Below are 19,949 nucleotides of genomic sequence, written 5' to 3'. Positions count from 1 at the left end.
CGAGGTCAGCTCATGATACGAGGCAAAAGGAAGGCGATTTCTTCATGAGCTTCCCCCGCCTTTTTTTTTTTTTTTTTTTTTTTTACAATGAGCCACTCATGGCAGATAATTATAGTAAGAAACATTACTTTTCTTCTTTTTCAAAAATTTTTTCTTGAGGTCTAGTCAGTTTACAGTGCTGTGTCAATTTCTGATGTACAACACAATGCTTCAGTCGTACATGAATGTGCATATATTCATTTTCTTACTTCTTATGCTAAGCGTACATGTAAGATATTCTTAGTGAGTTCTGTTACACTCAGTTATTCAGTATGACTCTGCAGAGGGTTTTTAGAATATTTGATTATGCCTTCCAGGTATTTTAGAATTGGAGCTCAGTATAGGAATATAGGCAAAGCTTCAGGAGTGTAGAACATCAGATTATTCTCAAAGTTAGAGATCTGCAGATACTAACTGATACATATAGAACAGATAAACAATAAGTTCATATTGGATAGGGCAGGGAACTATATTCGATATCTTATAGTAAATTATGGTGAAAAAGCATATGAAAACAAATATATGTATGTTCATGTGTGACTGAAGCATTATGCTGTACCCCAGAAATTGACACAACATTGTAAACTGACTGTACTTCAATAAATATATATACACATACAAAAAATAAAAATAAGAAACCAAAAAAATAGCATTTTAAATATACAGCATATGTGACTTCACCACTTGACTGTTAAGAAATGCGCTTGAAGCGTTGCATCTAGAATAGTTTCCTATGGGGTCCAAATTTCAGAGCAAGATGTCATGTAATAGATGAACAGCAGGAAGATGCTCTTTAATGAACCTGCAGAATCTAAATGAGGGTCTTCTGTGGATATGGGGGCTCCCAGCACAGGAATCACTCGTAGTCACTCTAGATTTTTCACATCTAGAGAACAATGAGCAAGCCAGCCAGCCAGGAATCAACAGAGCTAGAGAAACCAGGCTTGAGAGTACGGACAACAGAAGGAGCCGTATCCCAGGGTTGACTGAGACTGGGGAGGAAGGAAACTAATTCTGAGCAAAACAAGACCTTACCCCACCGAGCCCTCCCGTGGACTCAGACAAGTCCAGGCCCAGAGAGGCAATGCAAGGGCAAGGGCAGTATTTTCCTAAAGATCTTGTCTGGCTGTTGAGGCCATCAGAGCCACAGTCCCATGGACGTGACCTTCGAATGGGACAGTGCCTTTGGCAGCAACTGAGGGCATCCAGGTGAGCCTGGAGGACAGTGCAGACCTGAGTCCTGCATCCTCGGAAGCCCAGAAGACTGCCTTGGGCAGATATTTCCTCTAGATTCTAGAAGTATTTGTGAAAAGCCCAATTAGGGACATGGTTTCCTGAAAAGCTAGTGAAGGTGGGACCTTGGAAACTTTTTTTCTGTGAAGTGGATGCAGCCATACTCTTTCCCACAGACTTGTAGGGCTAAGGAAGTTCACCTAGTTTTCCAGTTACCTACTGCTGCTTAACAGCTACCTTACAACTTAGTGGCTTAAAATAACAACCCTCAAATCTTATGATATTGTGGGTCAGGAATCCAATGCGGGCTTGGCCAAATGATACATCTTCCACGTGGAGGGAGTACAGCTGGGTAGGTAGGTGGTGTTCAGATGGGAGATGCACTGCTTTGGAGGATCTTGGATGACTCCACTCGCACTGGGCATCCTGAGAGTCTGGGGTTCTCTGGGACAGTCCCCTGAAGTGCCCGCCCATAGCCTCGTTAGCCCGGAGGCCTCCAGATAGTCTAGTTCCACGAATCAGGCAGAAGCGGCAAGACCTTCCTGACCGAGTTTGGGAAGCCACCTAGCGGAACTTCTTCCACCCCACATTGGTACTGTGGATGGGGCAGCAACAAGTCCACCCAGGTTCGGGAGGTGATCCCAACTATTGATACAAAGAGTGCCAAAAATGTGCAGCCATGTCTTAAAAATTCCACACCTAGATTTGTAGAAACACACTTATTTTGTGTGTGTGTGTTTGTATCAAGGGGCAAGAGGACATTTAATTTAGATGCTTGTAAAATTGGTAGCTTTCATAATGTCTGAAGGGGCAGCGATTAGGGACCATGCTTCCTCCAAGTAAATCACTGGACACCGTGGGTCAGATGGTTGTTGCTACTCCCAGCTACCTTCTCCAGCCTGATTCCTCTCTGAGGCCTTGAGACTTTGCCTGCTCTGAAACAGAAAGCAGCTTCTGATGCTGTTATGATGCTATGATGATTCTCTGATGTGACTCTTCAGTCTCAGTAGAAGATCAGTATTTCGTACGTCCCTCCTGTGTCTTTTGCATTCAAGAGGTGAAGCTCAGAAATGCAAATAGACTTAACAATTTAAAAGTGATGGTAGGTGAAGTTGAAGGGCTCAGAAGAACCCTAACTTTAACCCTGACCTTAATCTAACCTTAACCTTAACCTTAACCTTAACACTAATCTTAACCCTAACCCTAAGCCTAGGCCTGTCTGAGGTGCCTGCCTTGTGGTTTATTTTTTCACTTGCAGGTGTCCAGGCTTTGTGCTTGTAAACCTGGGCAGCTCTCCTGGTCCCCTTCTCATGTATCTGAACAAGCTACTCTGAGGCAAAGCCTGTTTTGTTTCTGCGCCCACGGCTGAGGATGCATTGTTTAATAAATGAGCAGTTTTACGTCAGGCCGTTTACTGAAGTGGTCTGTGCTCACCCAGGCTCTCCAGCCCGAATGATCAGAACAAAGCGAGGCAGACGCGTAGCTCAGGCCTCAACACCTTCATCAGGATGAGCTTTGCTGAGTCTGTCCTGTCTCGATAGTGGTCACTGTTGCTGCTTAACTGGATAGGTTCCTGTGGACCTTCACTTCCTGAGGGTCAGCCTTCCTGACTTGGATGGACGACTTCATAAAATATAACAGCTCCCATTTAATGAGTGTTCATTGCCAGCCAAGCTCTGTGCTCTGCTCTTTGCCTGCGTTCTTACATCTCTAACCAAGCTGGACCTATGGGGCCTTCCTGGAATGGACACCCCGCATGTCCTCCACCCATCTCTTGTCTACAGAAGAACTTTAGTCCCCTGGGCGTCCCCAAGTTCCAAAGAGTACATTTAATCAGAGACGTGAGAAAATGCAGAAGAAATGAAAACAGTCAAGCAAGACAATAATAACAGGTTAGCCTTTGAACAAAGTCAAGGACCCTTAGTTCCTCCTCAAGGGCTACAGGTAATATTCTGAGCCATGCCCTTTGAGCTGTTTTGCAGGTACTGAAACCCCCACCAGGTGGAGGAAGTTAACTGTGTGTTGCCCACAAGGACATAGACCCAGACCGGTTGGAACCAGAGGTTGATGATGTTGGCTCCTGGTTACCTCACCACCCACCCATCAGAAGAATCCACGAGCTGATCACACACCCTACATCCCCCCTCCCTCACTGCCTTTAAAAACTCTCTGAAAGCCTTCGGGGCGTTGGGGTCTTTTAGGCTCTAGCTACCTGGACTCCTTGCTGGGTGCCGGCAGTAAACGCTGCCCTTTTCTGCAACATAGCCCAGGGTCAGTAGACTGGCTTTACTGTATGTGGGTGAGTGGACCCAGGTTTGGTTCAGGAACACTTCCACTGTTTCTCTCATCAACCCTTTGAGGTAGATCCTAGTAATACCCCATTTCATAGTTAAAGAAACTGACTCACAGAGAAGTTCAGCGGGAGGGTCGGAATCCAGGTCCCAGCAGTCAGACTCCTGACCCCTGTGCTCTCTGAGTCACAGCCGCGGGCCTGGCAAACCTGAGCTCCCCACCCAGGACGCCCGTGGCACTCCCTCACCTGCCCTGGCCTCTGAGAGCTGGTGGCTGGACTTCCCAGGTGCTACACACGCCTTCTGGGAAATAACTGGCAGACCGGGAAGGCAAGAATCCACCAAGTTGCTCATTTCAGAGGCAGTGTTTGAGACTCTTTGAAGTTAAACATGTGCCCTTTGAAATAAGAGAAGCTGATTATTTTAAAGGTTCTCTCTCTGTCTGTGGTGGGAAGCAATGGTATTGAACTTGCAGGAAACCATGGGAAAAGGTCTCCCCGTACATTTCCTGAGCCCAGCCAAGGACCAGCTCTGAACAGCTGGCGTAAAGAGACCAACAGTTAGAGGCAGAAGGACTTGGGGTGGAACCTCAGCTCCCTCCACTCACTAAGTGTGCTCTCTAGTTAAGCGACTTTCCTCGTCTGAGCCTCAACATGGTTTCCTCTGAAATAGAGCTAGCAACGCCACCCTTGTGGACGTTGGTTAGGGACCATGTGAGATAACCAGTGTTCAGCATACACTGTCAGGAAAGGCCACGTAATTTGTACAGTGAAAATGGTAGGACCCTTTGTTTAAAAAAAAAAAATTACTAAAACTTTCAAGACAACAACGGCAGTTCTTTAACCCAAAGCTGGGGGCCCTTCTGAGTGTGGGGCCACCCGGAAGACGGTCCTCAGCAGAACCCGGCCATGCTGGCGCCCTGATCACAGGTGCCCAGAGCTATGAAAAAAAAAATCTCTGCTGCGTATAAGCCACCGTGTCTGTATACGGTGCTTGTTACAGCAGCTGGCACTGACGGAGACACACCCTGTGTTGTAGCTTTCTCTTCATGCGTCTGCCTTGTGCACAGTTGAGGATGGACTTGCTCTCTGGTGCCATGTTAAACCTGGTCTCTGTGGTGCCTCGAACAGTCCTTGATATGTAAGAAATGCTTAATAAATCATTACTGGCTAAATAAAAATACTTCTTTGGCTGTTTCACATGAGGCCCTGCTCTGCTCCCAGGTAGGAACAGCCTTGAGACACTGTATGAGTCTGTCTCTCATCAACTCACTCTGCTCCTCTGTTTCATCTCATGGTTACCTCTCCTTCCAAGTTTCCTCAGACCTCTCACCCCATCCTCCCCTTTTCTGTTTGTAGACTGACATGAGTTCCCTTGCTAGGAGATATATATATATATCTATATATGTTTTTATTTTTAAAGAAATAGCTTGCACAAATAGAGGGAACGGCATCCTGGAATTTTCTGCTGGGCTAATAAATCAACAAACGTTTGCATAAGCAGTCACCAGGTTGTCCTTAATTCATCTTAATTCAGGAGCGCAGGCCTGGGGCCCTGAGGATTATCCATCAGCATTGCTCTGCCATCAGCCCTTTCTAGCCCAGCTGCTTCTCAGAGGCTGGGCCAGTGCAGGCAAAGGAGGTAAACAACTAAGGAGGCCAAGGGAGGTGAGGGCCTCCCCAGAGAACACGGGCAAGAAAAGGCAAAGGGGGAGCAGGTGGAGAGGCGGCCGCCGAGAGCACAGACGAAGCCAGCAGCCCGCACAGCGCTCGGGAACCCCTGTGCTTGCTGACGGAGACAGTGCGGCCCCTCTGAAGGCGAAAGGAAGGAGTGTTTTTGCTGTACCTAGAAGCTCCGGCATGTCAACAGCTCTCAAAGCTGCGAGAGCTTTCTAAGAAGTAATCCGGTTGTTGGCCTTCAGCAACTTGGCAGGATGTTCAAATGAACTCACATTTTCAAAGGCATATTTGAGAACAGAAATGGAGTAAAAGTCATCTTACTCTAGAGAGCGGTTTTTTGGTTTTTTTTCTTTCATTTTTGTTTTTGTTTTTATTTTTACCATTTCCAGCATGCTTGGCTGCAAAAAATGATGGCTTTGTGTGTGAAGACTTGAATTTGAGTCCTGGCTCAGTCACTGACATGCTCTGCAAGACCTTAGCCAAATCACTTCACCCGTCCATATCTTATCTTGTCCGTATGAGGCCAGAAGAGGTCATATTTCTATCTTAAAGTTGCTAAGAGGGTCAGATAAAGGAAGTAAGTGATAGAAAATATAAAGAATAACATAAATGCTGGCTATCGTGATAGTCAGAGTCTAGATTTGTATCTACCCTGCAAAAAAACCTCTCATCACTTATAAACCATTGGATTTCATGGTTTGAAACCATGAAGCATATTGATTTATTAAACCGTGGACTTCAACCTTCTGAGCCTCAGTTTTCCCATCTGTAAGATGGTGATAATAGAAATAACATCTACTTCATAGGCTTAAATGAAATATTACTTGTAAGGTGCTTTGCACGGGGCCCGGCACATGAGGACTTAGTGAATGTAAGCTCTCACTCTCACAACCAACGGGGTTATTATTGTAAAGTTGGAGTTCATCTTATAATAATGAGCTTTATCCTTTCAACACAAATTTTAGAGCGGCTGTGATGTTCGGGCCAGGCCCTCTGCTTTGCACACAGTGGGAGTGCAAGAGAAGGAAGGCGTGGTCTTTGATATCCTGGACTTTTCAGTTTACCAAGAAGGAGAGACGTGTCAAATAATCACATGAGCTGTTAAGCAGTTTGTTGGAAAATTACAGGCTGCTATGGGAGGGATAAGCGAGGGGCCTGAGAAATCTGGGATACAAGGAAGGCTTCATCAAGGAAGTGAGGTTGAGATGAATTGTGAAGGATGTGGAGAAATAGATGATACAGAGGAAAGAACTAAAGCATTCTAGGCAAAGAAAGCAGCACATGCAAAGGTCCTGGGAGAGACTGCCTCACTTGAGAAAACGAGAGAAGGCCAGCGTTGCTGGAGAACAGGCAGCAAGGTGTCCCATGGGAGTGGGGAGGTAGTCGGGAGTCAGGTTGCTTTCATGCTCAGGCTGTTGGCAGTTAACTCCCGGTGCTCGAAGTGTTCAAAGCAGGGGAGTCCCATGATGAATACTGCATTTTTCAGAGATCAGTTTTGCTGCCACATGAGGCAGGTCACGCCCAGAAGCCGTGATGGTCACTCAGACAAATGCTCTGCTCAGAGTGTGATGTGAAGACCAGAAGTACTGGCATCACCTGGAACTGTAAGAAATGCAAATTATGCCCCCGCCCAACCTACTAATTCCAATCCAGAAGTGGGTCCAGCAATCCTGCTTTCTCGAGCCCTCTGGGGGATTTTGATGCACGTTGAAGTTGGAGAGGACCTGGCTTAGACTAGGATGCGGCCCAGAAGACAGAAGAGCGGATGGATTGAAAACCGTTTTCACAGGTCTAGCTCCTGGAAGTGGCAGAGTCTGGTAGCTCTTTGGTTTGGGGGGATGAGAAAGAAGGAGGTGCTCAGAGTGACTCCAAGATGTGCATCTGCAGGAGGAGCCAGCTTTCCTGCTTTTTCTACTTTGTGGGGGGGGGGGGTGTTGAGATGAGAAGAGAGAAAAGTCTGGGGCATGAATTTTGGTTTTTGTGTGTTTGTTTGTTTTTAATATTTACTAATCCACAGAGCATGGATGAGAGGATCCAAGAAGCATGATTTATTAAAAGTGATGTCAATTGAGGAAAGGATCTTTGGCTGGGAACATCTCTACTGACTGGGGGTAAAACCAGGCTGGAGCTGGAGAGCTGATTTCATCTACAATAAGGAGAGCTATTTTTCTTGAAGTCTGTACTCTCTAGAAGAATTCTTAGTCCACTAAATTATCTTTTGAAACATTATGTTCCACTATATTTTTTTTGAAAAGCACTGTTTCAGAAATACAGCAGGAATCAAACAGCAAAAGGAATCTTGTTAACAATGCTACTAAGAAGAGATACTATTGAAAGGGGAAAACATTAAACTCTGAATGTGTTTTCAGGTTCAAAAAAATCCCCTTCTGCCTAAGGTGGTTTTATCGTGCAGAATATACCTAATGCTCTGGAAAACCACCTATTCTCCGTGCATAAGAGAGATTGCCAGAGTAGAAACTTCTCACATTTTTTAGCTTCTCATTGCTTTGGCCTGACTCTGTATAGACTCTTTGACCTCAATCTCCATTTCATTCCGGTAGCCTCTGGATTTGCATGTATTTTGCTTGGTGATGCAGCTCAGAAAGTTCCTACTCAATGCCATAAGCCCCAAAGTAGCTTCTCTTGATGGAATTGAATGAAAAGCCTTGTCAGAGATCTCCTGGGTCATTGACAGTGAAGCCTATTTTTCAGGTGAAGGATAATTAAGTATATTCTCATTATCAAAGGAGAAAGGAAATTGCTACTCTCTATTCTGGAAAAGAAGTTTGTCTAGATAATCTTCTTTCAGTTTGCACCACTATGACATTCATGATCTAGGTTCTACCTAAAAAAAAAAAAAAAAAAAAAGACTCTCCCTGGTTCTCACACTAATAAATAGTGCTTCTTAAATACTGTAGAAACTTCCAAAGAATCAAGAGTTAACTATTAGTGTATAGTAATCCGTAGGTTTGTACATAAGGGTTTGCAAATTAGGGACTGTGGACCATATCCGGCAGAATGCCTGTTTTGCAAAGGATGGTTGATTGGAAAACAGCCATGCTCACCTGTTTGTGTTGTTTACTGCTGTTTTAGCACTACAGCAGCAGCGCTGAGTATTTAAGACAGAGACTGTTTGAACTGCAAAGGCAAAAATACTTCCCATCTGGTCTGCTGACCTCTGAAGATGAAGGCAGCACACCTGTTCAGTTGACTATCAAAATGAAGCCCTCCTGGTTTAGGAGAATTCTGAATTGCAGGTGTTCATTACAGGTAGAGGCTCAAAATGTACTTTTTTTTTTTTTTTGTCGTTGGAGAAAAATGCCTCTAATCATATGGATGCTAGTAAGAAAATGGTATGCACAAATTTATTTTTCACACGATGATGTCTGTCTTGGGACAGGCTTGTCAGTGCTGATAGCTGATCTGTGCTTGGTGGGTCCAGCCGTGCTTCCCCGGCCACTGGGGTGTGGCCTCCAGTTCTGGTGAAGTCTCTGCTCTATTTTAGGGGAGAAGCAGTCAGTCGAGGAAGCGCCTGTTTTCCCTCACATGGCTGCCAAGTTGTGACTCAGGGCAATCTGGCACAGCGTTCATGAGTCTTCACTAAGCGTTGAGTTTACACAATGGAAGAGGCGCTCAGTATGTTTGTTGTCTGCATGTTCTTGGAAAGTGTGAAATTGACACCTAAAACTGCAATCATCTATTTATACACTGGAGAATTGTCATGAGATCCTCAACCATTTCTTCTCAATTCCTGTTTCCTTGTTTCCAAATACTCATCTCAAAATTTCTGCTTTCCCCCAGAGGACATATTTTCCATCCTTTTTACCTTATTACTTGCCCAACCTTTTAAACACAGATTATAATTCTGCACCTAATTGCTTAAAAAGGATTTGGTCAACGATGAATTTGTAACATGACCTGGCTTATTTTATCAATAATAGATATAAGTACAATTTTTGCTTTTAAGACGTCAAAACTAGATTATTCACTCATGTGATAATTACTTCTTTGGTGATTTTTTTTTTTTTAACGTTCACTGTGTTTTAGCACAAAGCCACAAAACTGAGAGTCATACGACTTGAGGTCTAATCCCACCTCTTGCAACAACTAACATGAATCGTTTTGTGTGATTTACTCAACCACTCAACTCAGGATCTTCATCATTATTACAATAAAAAGTTCCATCTCACCATCTCTAAGATCATTTCTAACTCCAGCAATCTGAAAAGATTTTGTATATTACCACTTAATACTGGGTTAGATGTTCAAGGAAGTGCTGAATAATTCTCCATTTTCCAAAGTAATATGTGTTTCCTTGATTTAAAAAAATCATGAAATGTTTCATACATGCACAGAATACAGAGGTTTTTATAACAGATATCCACTCTGTATCCACCTAGCTCTAACAAATATTAATACTGAACCATAGTTGGCCCTGATTTTTTTAACTATTAAAAAAAAAGGAATTAAAGCATTACACATTCAAGTAAAAAACCTTTATATAATTAGCCAAAAAGTATAAAATACTTTGACATATACTGACATCTTCAAAACTCTTAACCCTGGGAAGTGGGCATATATCCAGTAAACAGACATGGTACAAACAGATGTGAAAATTGTATCTGAGGATACCCAGCAAATAAGTGAAGAACTCAGGGCTCAACCACATATAATGTCATCTAAACCCTGGATTTTGACTAATCCTTTTCTAAATATCATTTTTGTAGAGTACTTTGTAAGCAACATAAATCGATCCTGATCATCTGATAAGCAAAAATATTAATTTATTGAAGACATATATTATAACTTACAAAACCAAAAAAAAAAGTAATGAGCCACCAGCCCTTGGAAAAGGCAAGAAGCAGTGGTGTTCCATGAGGTCTGTGTAACAGGAATAACTGGAAAGATTTTTCTGGCTGTCATTGTTGAATGAATTCTGCTTCCTTCATTTTTGATCTTGTTCAAGATTTAAATCACCAGAAGAGAAGAAGGATTGGTCCAGCATGGACGAGTTGCCCATCCTTGCAGTGAGGGCTCAGGAGAGCACCAGATTTGATCATTCTATCAATGCTGTGCATGCACAAAGAGGAGTCTTCATTACCAGTGGAACTTGGAGGGGCAGTGACCAGAGGAAGCGGCAAGGATGCTGTTCTGCCAAAAATAGGAGACGTCTACTACGCTAATTGTGGCAACCGTGAGAAAGTGTATCCATATCTCTGATTGCAGAGGAGTAATTGGCTGATGGTCTCAGCTCCTGTGTTCTGAAACACACCATTATGTTGGCACAGGCCAGACTTTCCATGAGCTGCTACCAGCCAATGAGCGATTGAAGCAGGGCTGCTAAGACAGGTCTGTTCCTAGGAGACGCGGAGCTGCTCTGATGGTTGACTTGACCAAATGATTCCTCGATGGCCTTAGCGAACTTCCTTTAGAAATGCGCTGCAGTCTGAAGCACTATCATCTAATTTTTCTTCCTTCTCTCTCTCCTTTGCTTGACCACAGACCTGCATTGTGCTCCTCTCATCATTTGCTTCTTAGAGGACCAGCAGCAACACACATGTCATTTATTAATATTTGAAAGCAATATTAAGTAACACTTTCCTGAATCATTCCTTAAGAATGTCATGTTACAGTCCAACACCACGTTTTCCTACATCCTATATCCCTTTACCCTGTTCTGCCTTTCTTTTTACTGGAACATTTAAAACCTTCTAATAAACTACACAGTTATTTATAATTTATTGTTTTTCTCTTGAAAGTAGAATGGACATTCTCTCAGGGCATAAGACAAAGACCTATTCTGTTTACTGTGTATCCAAACACTCAAAACAGTGCCCAACTATAGCACGCACTCAGTAAATATTTGTTGTATGAGTGAATAACTTTATGTCCAATTGCTTGCAATGTAATCTCCAAATATTTTCTTTTGGGTCCTAAACTAAGTAATTCCAGAGTCCCATACTCCCTTAACCACGCTGAGTTTATGTAGACATTACGCTCACTGGTGCTGACAATTATTCCCATTGCCCTACAAAGACCATCAATTTCGCCAACTTATGCAATTAGAGAGGGTTAACATGATCCTCAAAATCTCATTTAAACCAAGTTCCTTTTCACTGAACAGCTGCAAGTTTGGAGAAACCTTAAATTGCTTTTCTTCAAGTCAAGTGTCAAGGGAGGGAGTTCGTTTCAGTGGCTTGTTCTGAGAAAGAAGTGGCTTACAAGTAGGAATCATGACACCAAGCCTGTGGGAGCGGACATTTTTCTGCTCACTAACCATTGCCCATCACGTCTGGCCTTCTTTCCCCTAGAGCATCATTGAAAGAGAGAGCCGTGGCTCAGAGCTGATCTGGGCTCAGTTCTCTTTGTTATTTCCCGTCCTAGAAGAGATGCGTGCAGGAGATGTCGCTACATGTCCTACCGAGAGCTAATATTGCTACAGACACCACCATTTCTAGGAAAGAGGCAGAAGCAGACGGGGACGAGGGGTCGGGCAAAGGCTTTGTGAGTGAGGTCAGAATATGGTGCTACCTACATTAACAACTTAGGTAACCACGACTACAAACATCACATAATGAGGCCTTAATGACTGCATCACTGGGGGTGGTTTTCAGGTCCCATTGTCTCATTGGATACTGACTGAAGCAAATTTAAGAACTGGAGCTGTGTCTACCTAAATGAAGGAGGTATTCCCACCTAAAACCAAAGCAGCTGAATCTTCTTTCAAATAGAGACTACTCTTATTCTGGGGTTGAGCAGGAAATTTGTTGATTATCCAAAGGCTTTAGGTAACTTTTCTCTCTTACGATATGACATGTTAAAAAGAATATGCATCGTCGTGTCCTACAGCATGGGTAGAAAGAAAGACTAAACGGAAGTGAAACTGAGTTTCTAAAACAGTGTGCCCAGAACATTACAGTAAGGCAGAATTAGAAATCAGACTCAGACCTGTGTTTAAATTCCGCTCTTGGACACTCAGCAGCTGTGTGACCCGGAAGAAAGTAGTAGACCTCTCAGATTCCACACTTGTAAAATACAGTTCCGTTTGTAAAATATTGGTCAGGTTGATCAATGAGAAGTTTAGGCACGATTCATATAAAACATGTGGCATGATGATTCTTAGCAAGTGACAGCTGTCACCAGGTCCTGGGTGCACTGTCCTGTCAGGAACTCCTCTGTTTTCTCACCTAGTCCTGAACTCCCTTGATTGTTGCCGTCACATCTCTAGACTTGCTGGAACCCGCTATATATTCCTTCGTGTTTATTCTAGCAAAACTGAAAACAAGCATCTGAAAAGGAAAGAAAGTAAAGGAGACTCGAATCCCCCAAGTCACCACGGTGAACAGTTGTGTGTCTTCTGCCAGCCTTTTTCTTCTACGCAGAAACAAACTGAAAACACATTGCTTTGTGGGATGCTGATTTTTCATTAAACATTGAAATAAGAGGGGTCCTTAGCTGCTGCCCAGCTCAGGGAGGCCTCCAGCCGGTTCCGTTCGCCTCCCACCAGCCCCACTCTCCTGCACAAGGTTCCCGGGGCCCCTGTGCACTGTACTTTGGTTCATTACGCTCCTGGGGCATCTGGAGGAGGGGTGTCTGCCCAAGGCACATTCACTGGGGACTGAGCAAAGATCTGAAACACCCATAGGCTGCACTGTAGATGGATGGTCCTTGGAAGAGGTGTTCCCTGAAGATCAGGTGAAGCCTTTACCTGATATTTCACCAGAGGATCATTGCTTTCGTGGCTTGGTACAGTACAAACACCGGGAAGAGAGAGGGAGGCTGCTGGGGGCCTTGTCTCCCACGCAGCTCTGGGTGCCCCCCCCAGGGACTCCCCCACCTTTTCAGCATGACCCTTATTTAGTTCATCTCCTCACCCTACCCACCCCATTCCTGTTTTGCTCCTTGGTTCTGTGAAAGTGGACTTTCCATATTGAGAGAGTCTGGAATTTTGCTTCTGCTTATGTGCTAAGTGAGCAGTGAAAAGCCATTAGGGGTTTTTAATCAGGACCCTGTCTTTTCACGGATGATTGGAAGCAGCAGGAAGAAAACTAAAGGCAGAGAGAACATCTTTGAAGACTGGGTAAGTGGTGGTTGGGGGCAGGATGTGATAAAGAGGAGGAGCCACTGGCACTCGGTGTAGACTCACCTGAGACGCTCCTCACTGCCCCACTCTGTGTGTTACGGACTCGAGGGTCCACCATGCAGCCCCCTGGTGGCTTGTTGACACACCCGCAGCCCCTGTCCCACACCCTCTCCCCCTCAATGTTATACCTCCTGGACTAATTTCTAAAAACTGCCCAACCTGTCCTCACGCCATTGAGTATGTAGCACCGAGACAACGGTTATAGAGAACAGGACCCGTCGGATTTACTGTGACATATGAGGCGCACCTGAAAGTGTTGAGGTCATGTGATCCAGACGCTGAAAACACTCCGGATGTTACACTACCGGAGTCATCAGTTCAAAAACTAAAGGTCATGAGTATTTATCCTTTAAGATCCAATCAAAACCCTGCTTGATACCAGGAGCATGCCATGCAAAGGGTCCCCGGCCCGCTTCCCGCTGCTGCGTTATGTTGAGAAATACAACGTGTGTCTCATCCCGGCGGGGAAGGGGACGATTCACGACTCCGTCTTCTTTCTGTCTGTACCTCCTCATACTAAGTTATTAAACTGTGAACTACCACTGGAAACCTTATCATTAGTTTTTGCTTATTGCCAAATATAATCTTTGCGGGGGCGGGGACTACGGAAAGTATGTGTCTTTCAGCTGTAACTATTAGCAGGTCAAATTCTCTCACACCCTTGTTTCCCAATCAAGAAAAAGTACCGACAACGGAGACTTGGGATATTCCGCCAGATTTAAACTCTGTGTAATTATTTTGCAATTCCAAAAATACATTTTACCATGTAGGGTATAAACCCTGTTTTCTCCCCCCAAGAATTGTATTTATCCATGGAAATTAGAGGTGTTACTAACTTAAATCCTGGCAGATTTCAACCCACATGCTAATTACTGCTGCTATACACAGAGGGAGTCAAAACTGACACAAGATTACTGCCCTCTAACCCTGCGTTTGAGAATCCTTCCCACGTCTGGGTTGTGAGGCTGAGGGATTTTCAGCCTCCCTCCTTAACGCTAAAATGGATTTATGGTACCAGGGCTGATTTGCTGTGGACTGAAAGATGCTGCGTGATCATCATCGTGCTGATGGCTGAGAGAGGACGAGGCAGACCCCGGGGGAAGTGCTTTGAGTTATTACAGTCATGCAAGGTTGGAGATTTTGTCTGAGGGCGGGGCGGAGGGATTGAAGACAGCAGGGAAGGGAAGGATAAGTGAGCAAATTAAGCGTGAAGAGCCTTGCTTTGAACCTGATTGGTAGGTTTTGGCATCTGTCCTCTTTATCTGGAAGAAGTGAGTGGCTTATGCTTTGCTGTCTAACTTTAGAGGTACCCAAAGCCAAAGCCATATTTGGAAGGAAGTTGGTGTGGATCAATATGAAGGAGCAGCTGAAAGAAGAAAGAAAAAAGGAAAAGAGGGAGGGAGGGAGGGAGGAGGAAAGGAAGGAACAAAATAGGCTACATGTCTCTTACATACTTTCCCTAATACACTTTTTTTTTGTCATGTAAGCAATGGAAGGTTGACATTAACCTAGTTCATGCCAACTCTTTACAAAATTTGAATTTAGAGAGACCCATATTAATGAAGTTTTACTGCATTTATACTATGTCAAAGACCACATCTCACTGTAACTTAAAAGACAAAGTTCAGAGTGATTTTTGCACTTTTCCAGGACACAAAATGCAGTGACACCTGTGCGTCAAAGCTGATGGGAGAGTATTGTCCTGCTGGCAGCTGTTTCCTTGGCCTTTGCCTCATTTTATGCTTTTGGCTCTCAAAATGCACCAGTGCGCCTGTGCAAAGGCTCTGTGGGGACAGCAATGATGCTTATCTGAGTGCATAGGTCAAATGGATTCTCAGGACAATTAATGGCCTCTGTTCTGATTTGGGTGACGTTCCTGAAAGGTAATTGACAAAGATGCTTTAAAACGTGAACCGAAATATTAGACTCGTGCTAGTCTCCAAGTCCCCGCTATTGCCATCTCTAGGATCTGACTGACAGCTCGGCCCAGTGCGTTTTTGTTTATTCCAGGGCTACAGCGTTAGTGAAAATGGCCCCCAACTTGAAATGGTGGCTGTAGAAAAAACTGGAAGTCAAAGCCACCCTGGGATGATCAGAACAGTGCTGGGCCAGGGACACGGCTCATTTATGAGGTTTCCTCATTAGTCACAGACAATAGAGTTGACTTATTATGTCACGTTCTTGGGCTACTGAAGCTACCCCTGGACAGAAGAATGTGAGACTATTACAGTAGAGGGAACTGAGTTCCAGAGAGGTGAGCGGATTTCCTCGGGGTCACGTGGCCAGTGAATGCGGGAGCCGTGGTGAGATCCTAGGTCTTCTGGAGCCTGTGATGCGGGATCGAGATGGGATTGCTGTGGCAGAGATACTGGGGAAGATGAAGGAACAGAAACCAGAGGTCTGAGTCAAAAGAGCGAGAAGGAAATCATGACTCCAGACAATCAGGGTGTGTCAGGGAGCAGACAGACACTCAGTGCACACTTTACAAGTAGAAGCGCATCACACACACATTTATTGCATGTGTGTTTAACCACACTTTTCAAAAAGTACAGTAGCAGCTATAATAAAAGATGATTTTTATGTCAAATGGGCCCTAAATACAAATCAACTGTTTCATCTGGTGTTCAAATGAAGAAAAAATGATAGATTCTGAGGCTGGATGGATTCATCAGCTGTGTTGGAAATTGTGGGGTCTAATAAAGTATATACAAAACAAGTTAAAATATCAGAGATTTCTGATTCTCTCTTATCTTTGTTTTATACCCAGCTTTGAAATCAACTCCCAAACAAGATGGAAATTCGCATTATTAAAGTTTTTTTTCCCCATCAAAAGAAAAGTGAAGGAAAAGTTATGTGTGAATAGATTAACAATCTAGTTCTTAGACAATAACTTTTGCATCATTTTCAAGTGATTCTGCTCAGGAATGCTTTCTGATAGGAAATCTAGTACAGGAGGTTTAATATATTTTAAAAATATGTATTTTAAAATATATAAAAACATTTCAAAATAGAAACCTTAGGTTTGAACTTGGGTCTACCAATGATATCTCTCATGGTTCTTTTGCTCAAAAAACAGAATTGAACTTGATTATCACTTTTAAAAATATGTTCTTGAAATAAAACATATATACTGAAAGATACACAGAGCATAAGTGTAGAGTTTGATGTGTTTTCAAAACCTGAACAGAAAGGTCATAAAATGAAACTGGACCAACCTCTCAGAACTCCCCGATCTGTGTCCTCTTTTAATCACAGTCTCCCCGAGGTAACCATTAACTGATTAACATCCTAGATTATTTTTGCCTGTTTTTGTATTTAATTTAAATGGACCTGCTCCTCTGTGTCTGGCTATTTTTGCTCACCATTATGTTATATTCATCCATTCGATTGTCAATTATTGTGTATTACTCATTCACCTTGCTGTATGTACCATGTTACATTGTGAGAATAGATCTTAATACTGCCAAACAGTGTTTAAATTCCATGCGCTAATTTGCAACCAGTCAGCAGTGTAGGGGAGTTCAAGTAGCTGTCCATCCTTCCCCAAACTTGGTTATTTTCCATCTTTTTTCATTTTAGCCATTCTTGTGCACAAAGCATTGATCTTTAAATTGACTAAATAAACCTCTAGCAAACTCATAGCAAACAAAGGTCTTTATTTAGGAACCAGTGTGTGCTGGGGGTGGGATGGGGCAAAATTTCATAAAGTGGAATGCTTCCACATCAATACATTCAAAGAAAAAAGACAATTTGAGCAACGTCAGCAGAAATATCTCAGCACAGACAAGTGTTTTTGTTTAAAATACTGCCTTATTTTCAGAGAAAGCACTTCACTTGGGAACGAAGAGATATGCATTTGGGTTAGACATTTAAGGAATCTAAAAACTGACATTTTTAAGATTTTGGGAGGGAGTTGTGGGATAGAAGAAAACAGTGAGGACTTTATTAACTGTACCGCTAATGATTTGATTCTCATAGAAAAAACACGAGGCCGTGGTTGATTTGTACTTTTATTATCATTGCAGGGTCTCCATTTTGGTGCCTGTTGGATATTGTCCCCATAAAGAATGAGAAAGGAGATGTGGTTCTTTTTCTGGCCTCCTTCAAAGATATAACAGATACGAAAGTGAAGATTACTCCAGAAGATAAAAAAGAAGGTTTGTACTGTTTTCAGAAAACATTGACAGATGGAGTAACATTTTGAAATTGTTTACTCAAAAACTCCAGGAGGGAAAAAATATCTTCTTAATAACAGCAACTGATAAATATTCATAACTGTTAGCAGTCTGGATTTGGTGCCTATTCCAAAATCACAGACTCTCACAAATTTGCATTCCTCTCTTTGTAATAAAGACTCATTTGACGGGAACCAGAAGTCTGTATTCCTATCCAAATGTGATGAAGATAGGAAAACAGTTTCTCATATAAAGAGACACATCACCTTGTTTTATTGGGGAAAAAAATAAATTGATAGCAATAAGTGAAGTTAAAATGGTATGATTAAAAATACAGCTCTCCGTTTCCCCTCAAGTGCTGTAGCTCAAAACTGCAAAGTGCAAGGTTTAACGTTAGATACAAAATTCAGAACCCTGGTGCTTGTTAGAGTGGATCACTGCAAATGTGTATCTGTGTCTTGTCTTAAGTAGCAGTGTAATCATTTGTTTTAAGACACAAACAAGCTTTTCAATGATCTCTAAAGGATCCTAAGATTTTATATTGCTCACTTTATATCTTCTGTTTATAGCTGATTAGGAAGTTCCCTGCATTCATGTAAGCAGACAAAAATGAACACTGAAAAAAACGCTACATGATTACATTGAAACAGACATTGGATTAGATATTTTAGTGACCAGAAAAAAAGCAACTGTTATTGTGGGGATTCCTATCTGATAAATTCTTTATGTGAACCAGCTATTTGACCTTTCAACAGCCATGTCTTTTTAAAAATCTATGTGCGTTTCAAATATATTATGCCTCTTGAAATGACAACACAGGTGGAGAACCATCATGATTTGATGCCCCCACCTCCAACGTCTGTCATTTGAACTGTTTGCAAATGCCTCCCCGTTTTCTCGTGTATTTGCATGACTAAATACTGTGGCATATTCTACATACACAAGGGGCAGGGGCTAGCAGTCTGACAACGATAGTTACTTGGATATTAGAGCAAGTGTCATGTCCAGTGAGAGAAGAGAAAGTGTGGAGATCAGTGTGCACAGTTTTGGTTTCTGTTTTTACTTTCCTCTGTGGTTTTATAGGAAAACAAAAGGTTAAGTATGAACTGTACTGACTCGGAACACTTCTAACACCAAATGCAGATTTTTTTTTTCCAAACTAACAAGCATTTCTATGACTCTCCCGACCCCAACTGGGTGTCTTGTAATTTAATTCAGTTTTGACACTATCCAGAGATGGCATCAGTCTCCACAGTTATAAGAAACACTTTACTTACGTTATTAAAAAGGATATAACTGGGAAATAGCCAGGGGGAAGAGATGCATAGGGCAGCAGAGGGAAGAGGGGTAAGGGGCTGCCTTGGGCTCTCTGGGTGCGCCACCCTCCTGGCACCAATCCGTGTACATCAACTTTCCCAGTCCTTTGTTCCGTGGGAGTTCTTATGGTGGCTTCGTTGTGTAGGCGTGATTGATTGTATCACTGGCCACTGGAGATCAGCTCATTCTTTAGCCCCACTCTCCTCCCAAGAAGGTCAGCATGGGGGGAGCTAAAAGTACCAACCCTCTAATCTTGCCTCGGTCTTTCTGGCAATGAGCTCCCAAGCTGGAACCATCTAGGGCACCCGCCCCTCCCCCCCCCCGTCACCAAAACATTCATTAGCATATGAAAGACCCTCACCTTCCCGGAGATTCCAAGGGTTATAGAGTTGTGTGCTGGGAACAGGGGACAAAGACCAAGTATATTTCTTATTATGCTGCAGTAAGGATATTTGAATAACATTATTATTTAGGTATTAGATATATGTGTGTATATATTATGTATGCTCACTTATGTGCATAGATAGGTATATAAAGCTATCTTTAGAAAGAAATTATGGCTTTTTTTTTTTTTTTTTTTTTTTTGCTTCCAAGGGGGCAGTTTAAGCACCCTGCCCTGCACTGAACATGAAGACCATAGCTAATGGTTTCATATAATTTCGGTCATCACCATTGTCTTATGCTCCTTGTGTCTGTAGATGGGGGGGCTCCCCCTCTTGGAAAACTGCAGCGGATAAAAGGAGTAAAATACACTTATTCATTTGGGGCTTGAAAGAGCTCGATACAAATACTTTTCCCCACCCAAGTCCTGAACCAACTGAGAAAGTAGTAAGATTAAGGCGGATGGGAGGTCAACGTGTCACCTTTATTTCTGATAAAACCGGTAACAGAGAGCGTGGCATGTACCTGTGGCCAATGGACTTCCTCCTAGTGAGCCCAGATGTTGGCAGCGTGGCCTCTCAGCTGCTAATACTGGGGCAGAGACAGAGCTTCCCACGGTATAACTTAAAGCTTGGAGGACCAGAGCAGAATAGGTGCCCCCTAAAGGCACCTGCTCCCAAGAAAGAGGAAG

General features: G+C 43.1%; 1 protein-coding gene across 1 annotated transcript in view; it reads left to right on the top strand.

Annotated features, from left to right (window-relative positions):
• The window catches only part of KCNH8 (potassium voltage-gated channel subfamily H member 8), a 353,104-nt gene that overhangs the window by 124,699 nt on the left and 208,456 nt on the right, over nt 1-19,949 (top strand). The window contains exon 3 of the mRNA XM_010959592.3: nt 17,411-17,542. Within this exon, the coding sequence (XP_010957894.1) occupies nt 17,411-17,542 (132 nt within the window). The remainder of the gene's footprint in view (nt 1-17,410; nt 17,543-19,949) is intronic.

The sequence above is a fragment of the Camelus bactrianus genome, chromosome 1 (assembly GCF_048773025.1).
Source record: "Camelus bactrianus isolate YW-2024 breed Bactrian camel chromosome 1, ASM4877302v1, whole genome shotgun sequence".
Classification (NCBI taxonomy): Eukaryota; Metazoa; Chordata; class Mammalia; order Artiodactyla; family Camelidae; genus Camelus; species Camelus bactrianus.
Note: the sequence above shows the minus strand (reverse complement) of the source record. Positions and strands in the feature narration are given on the sequence as shown.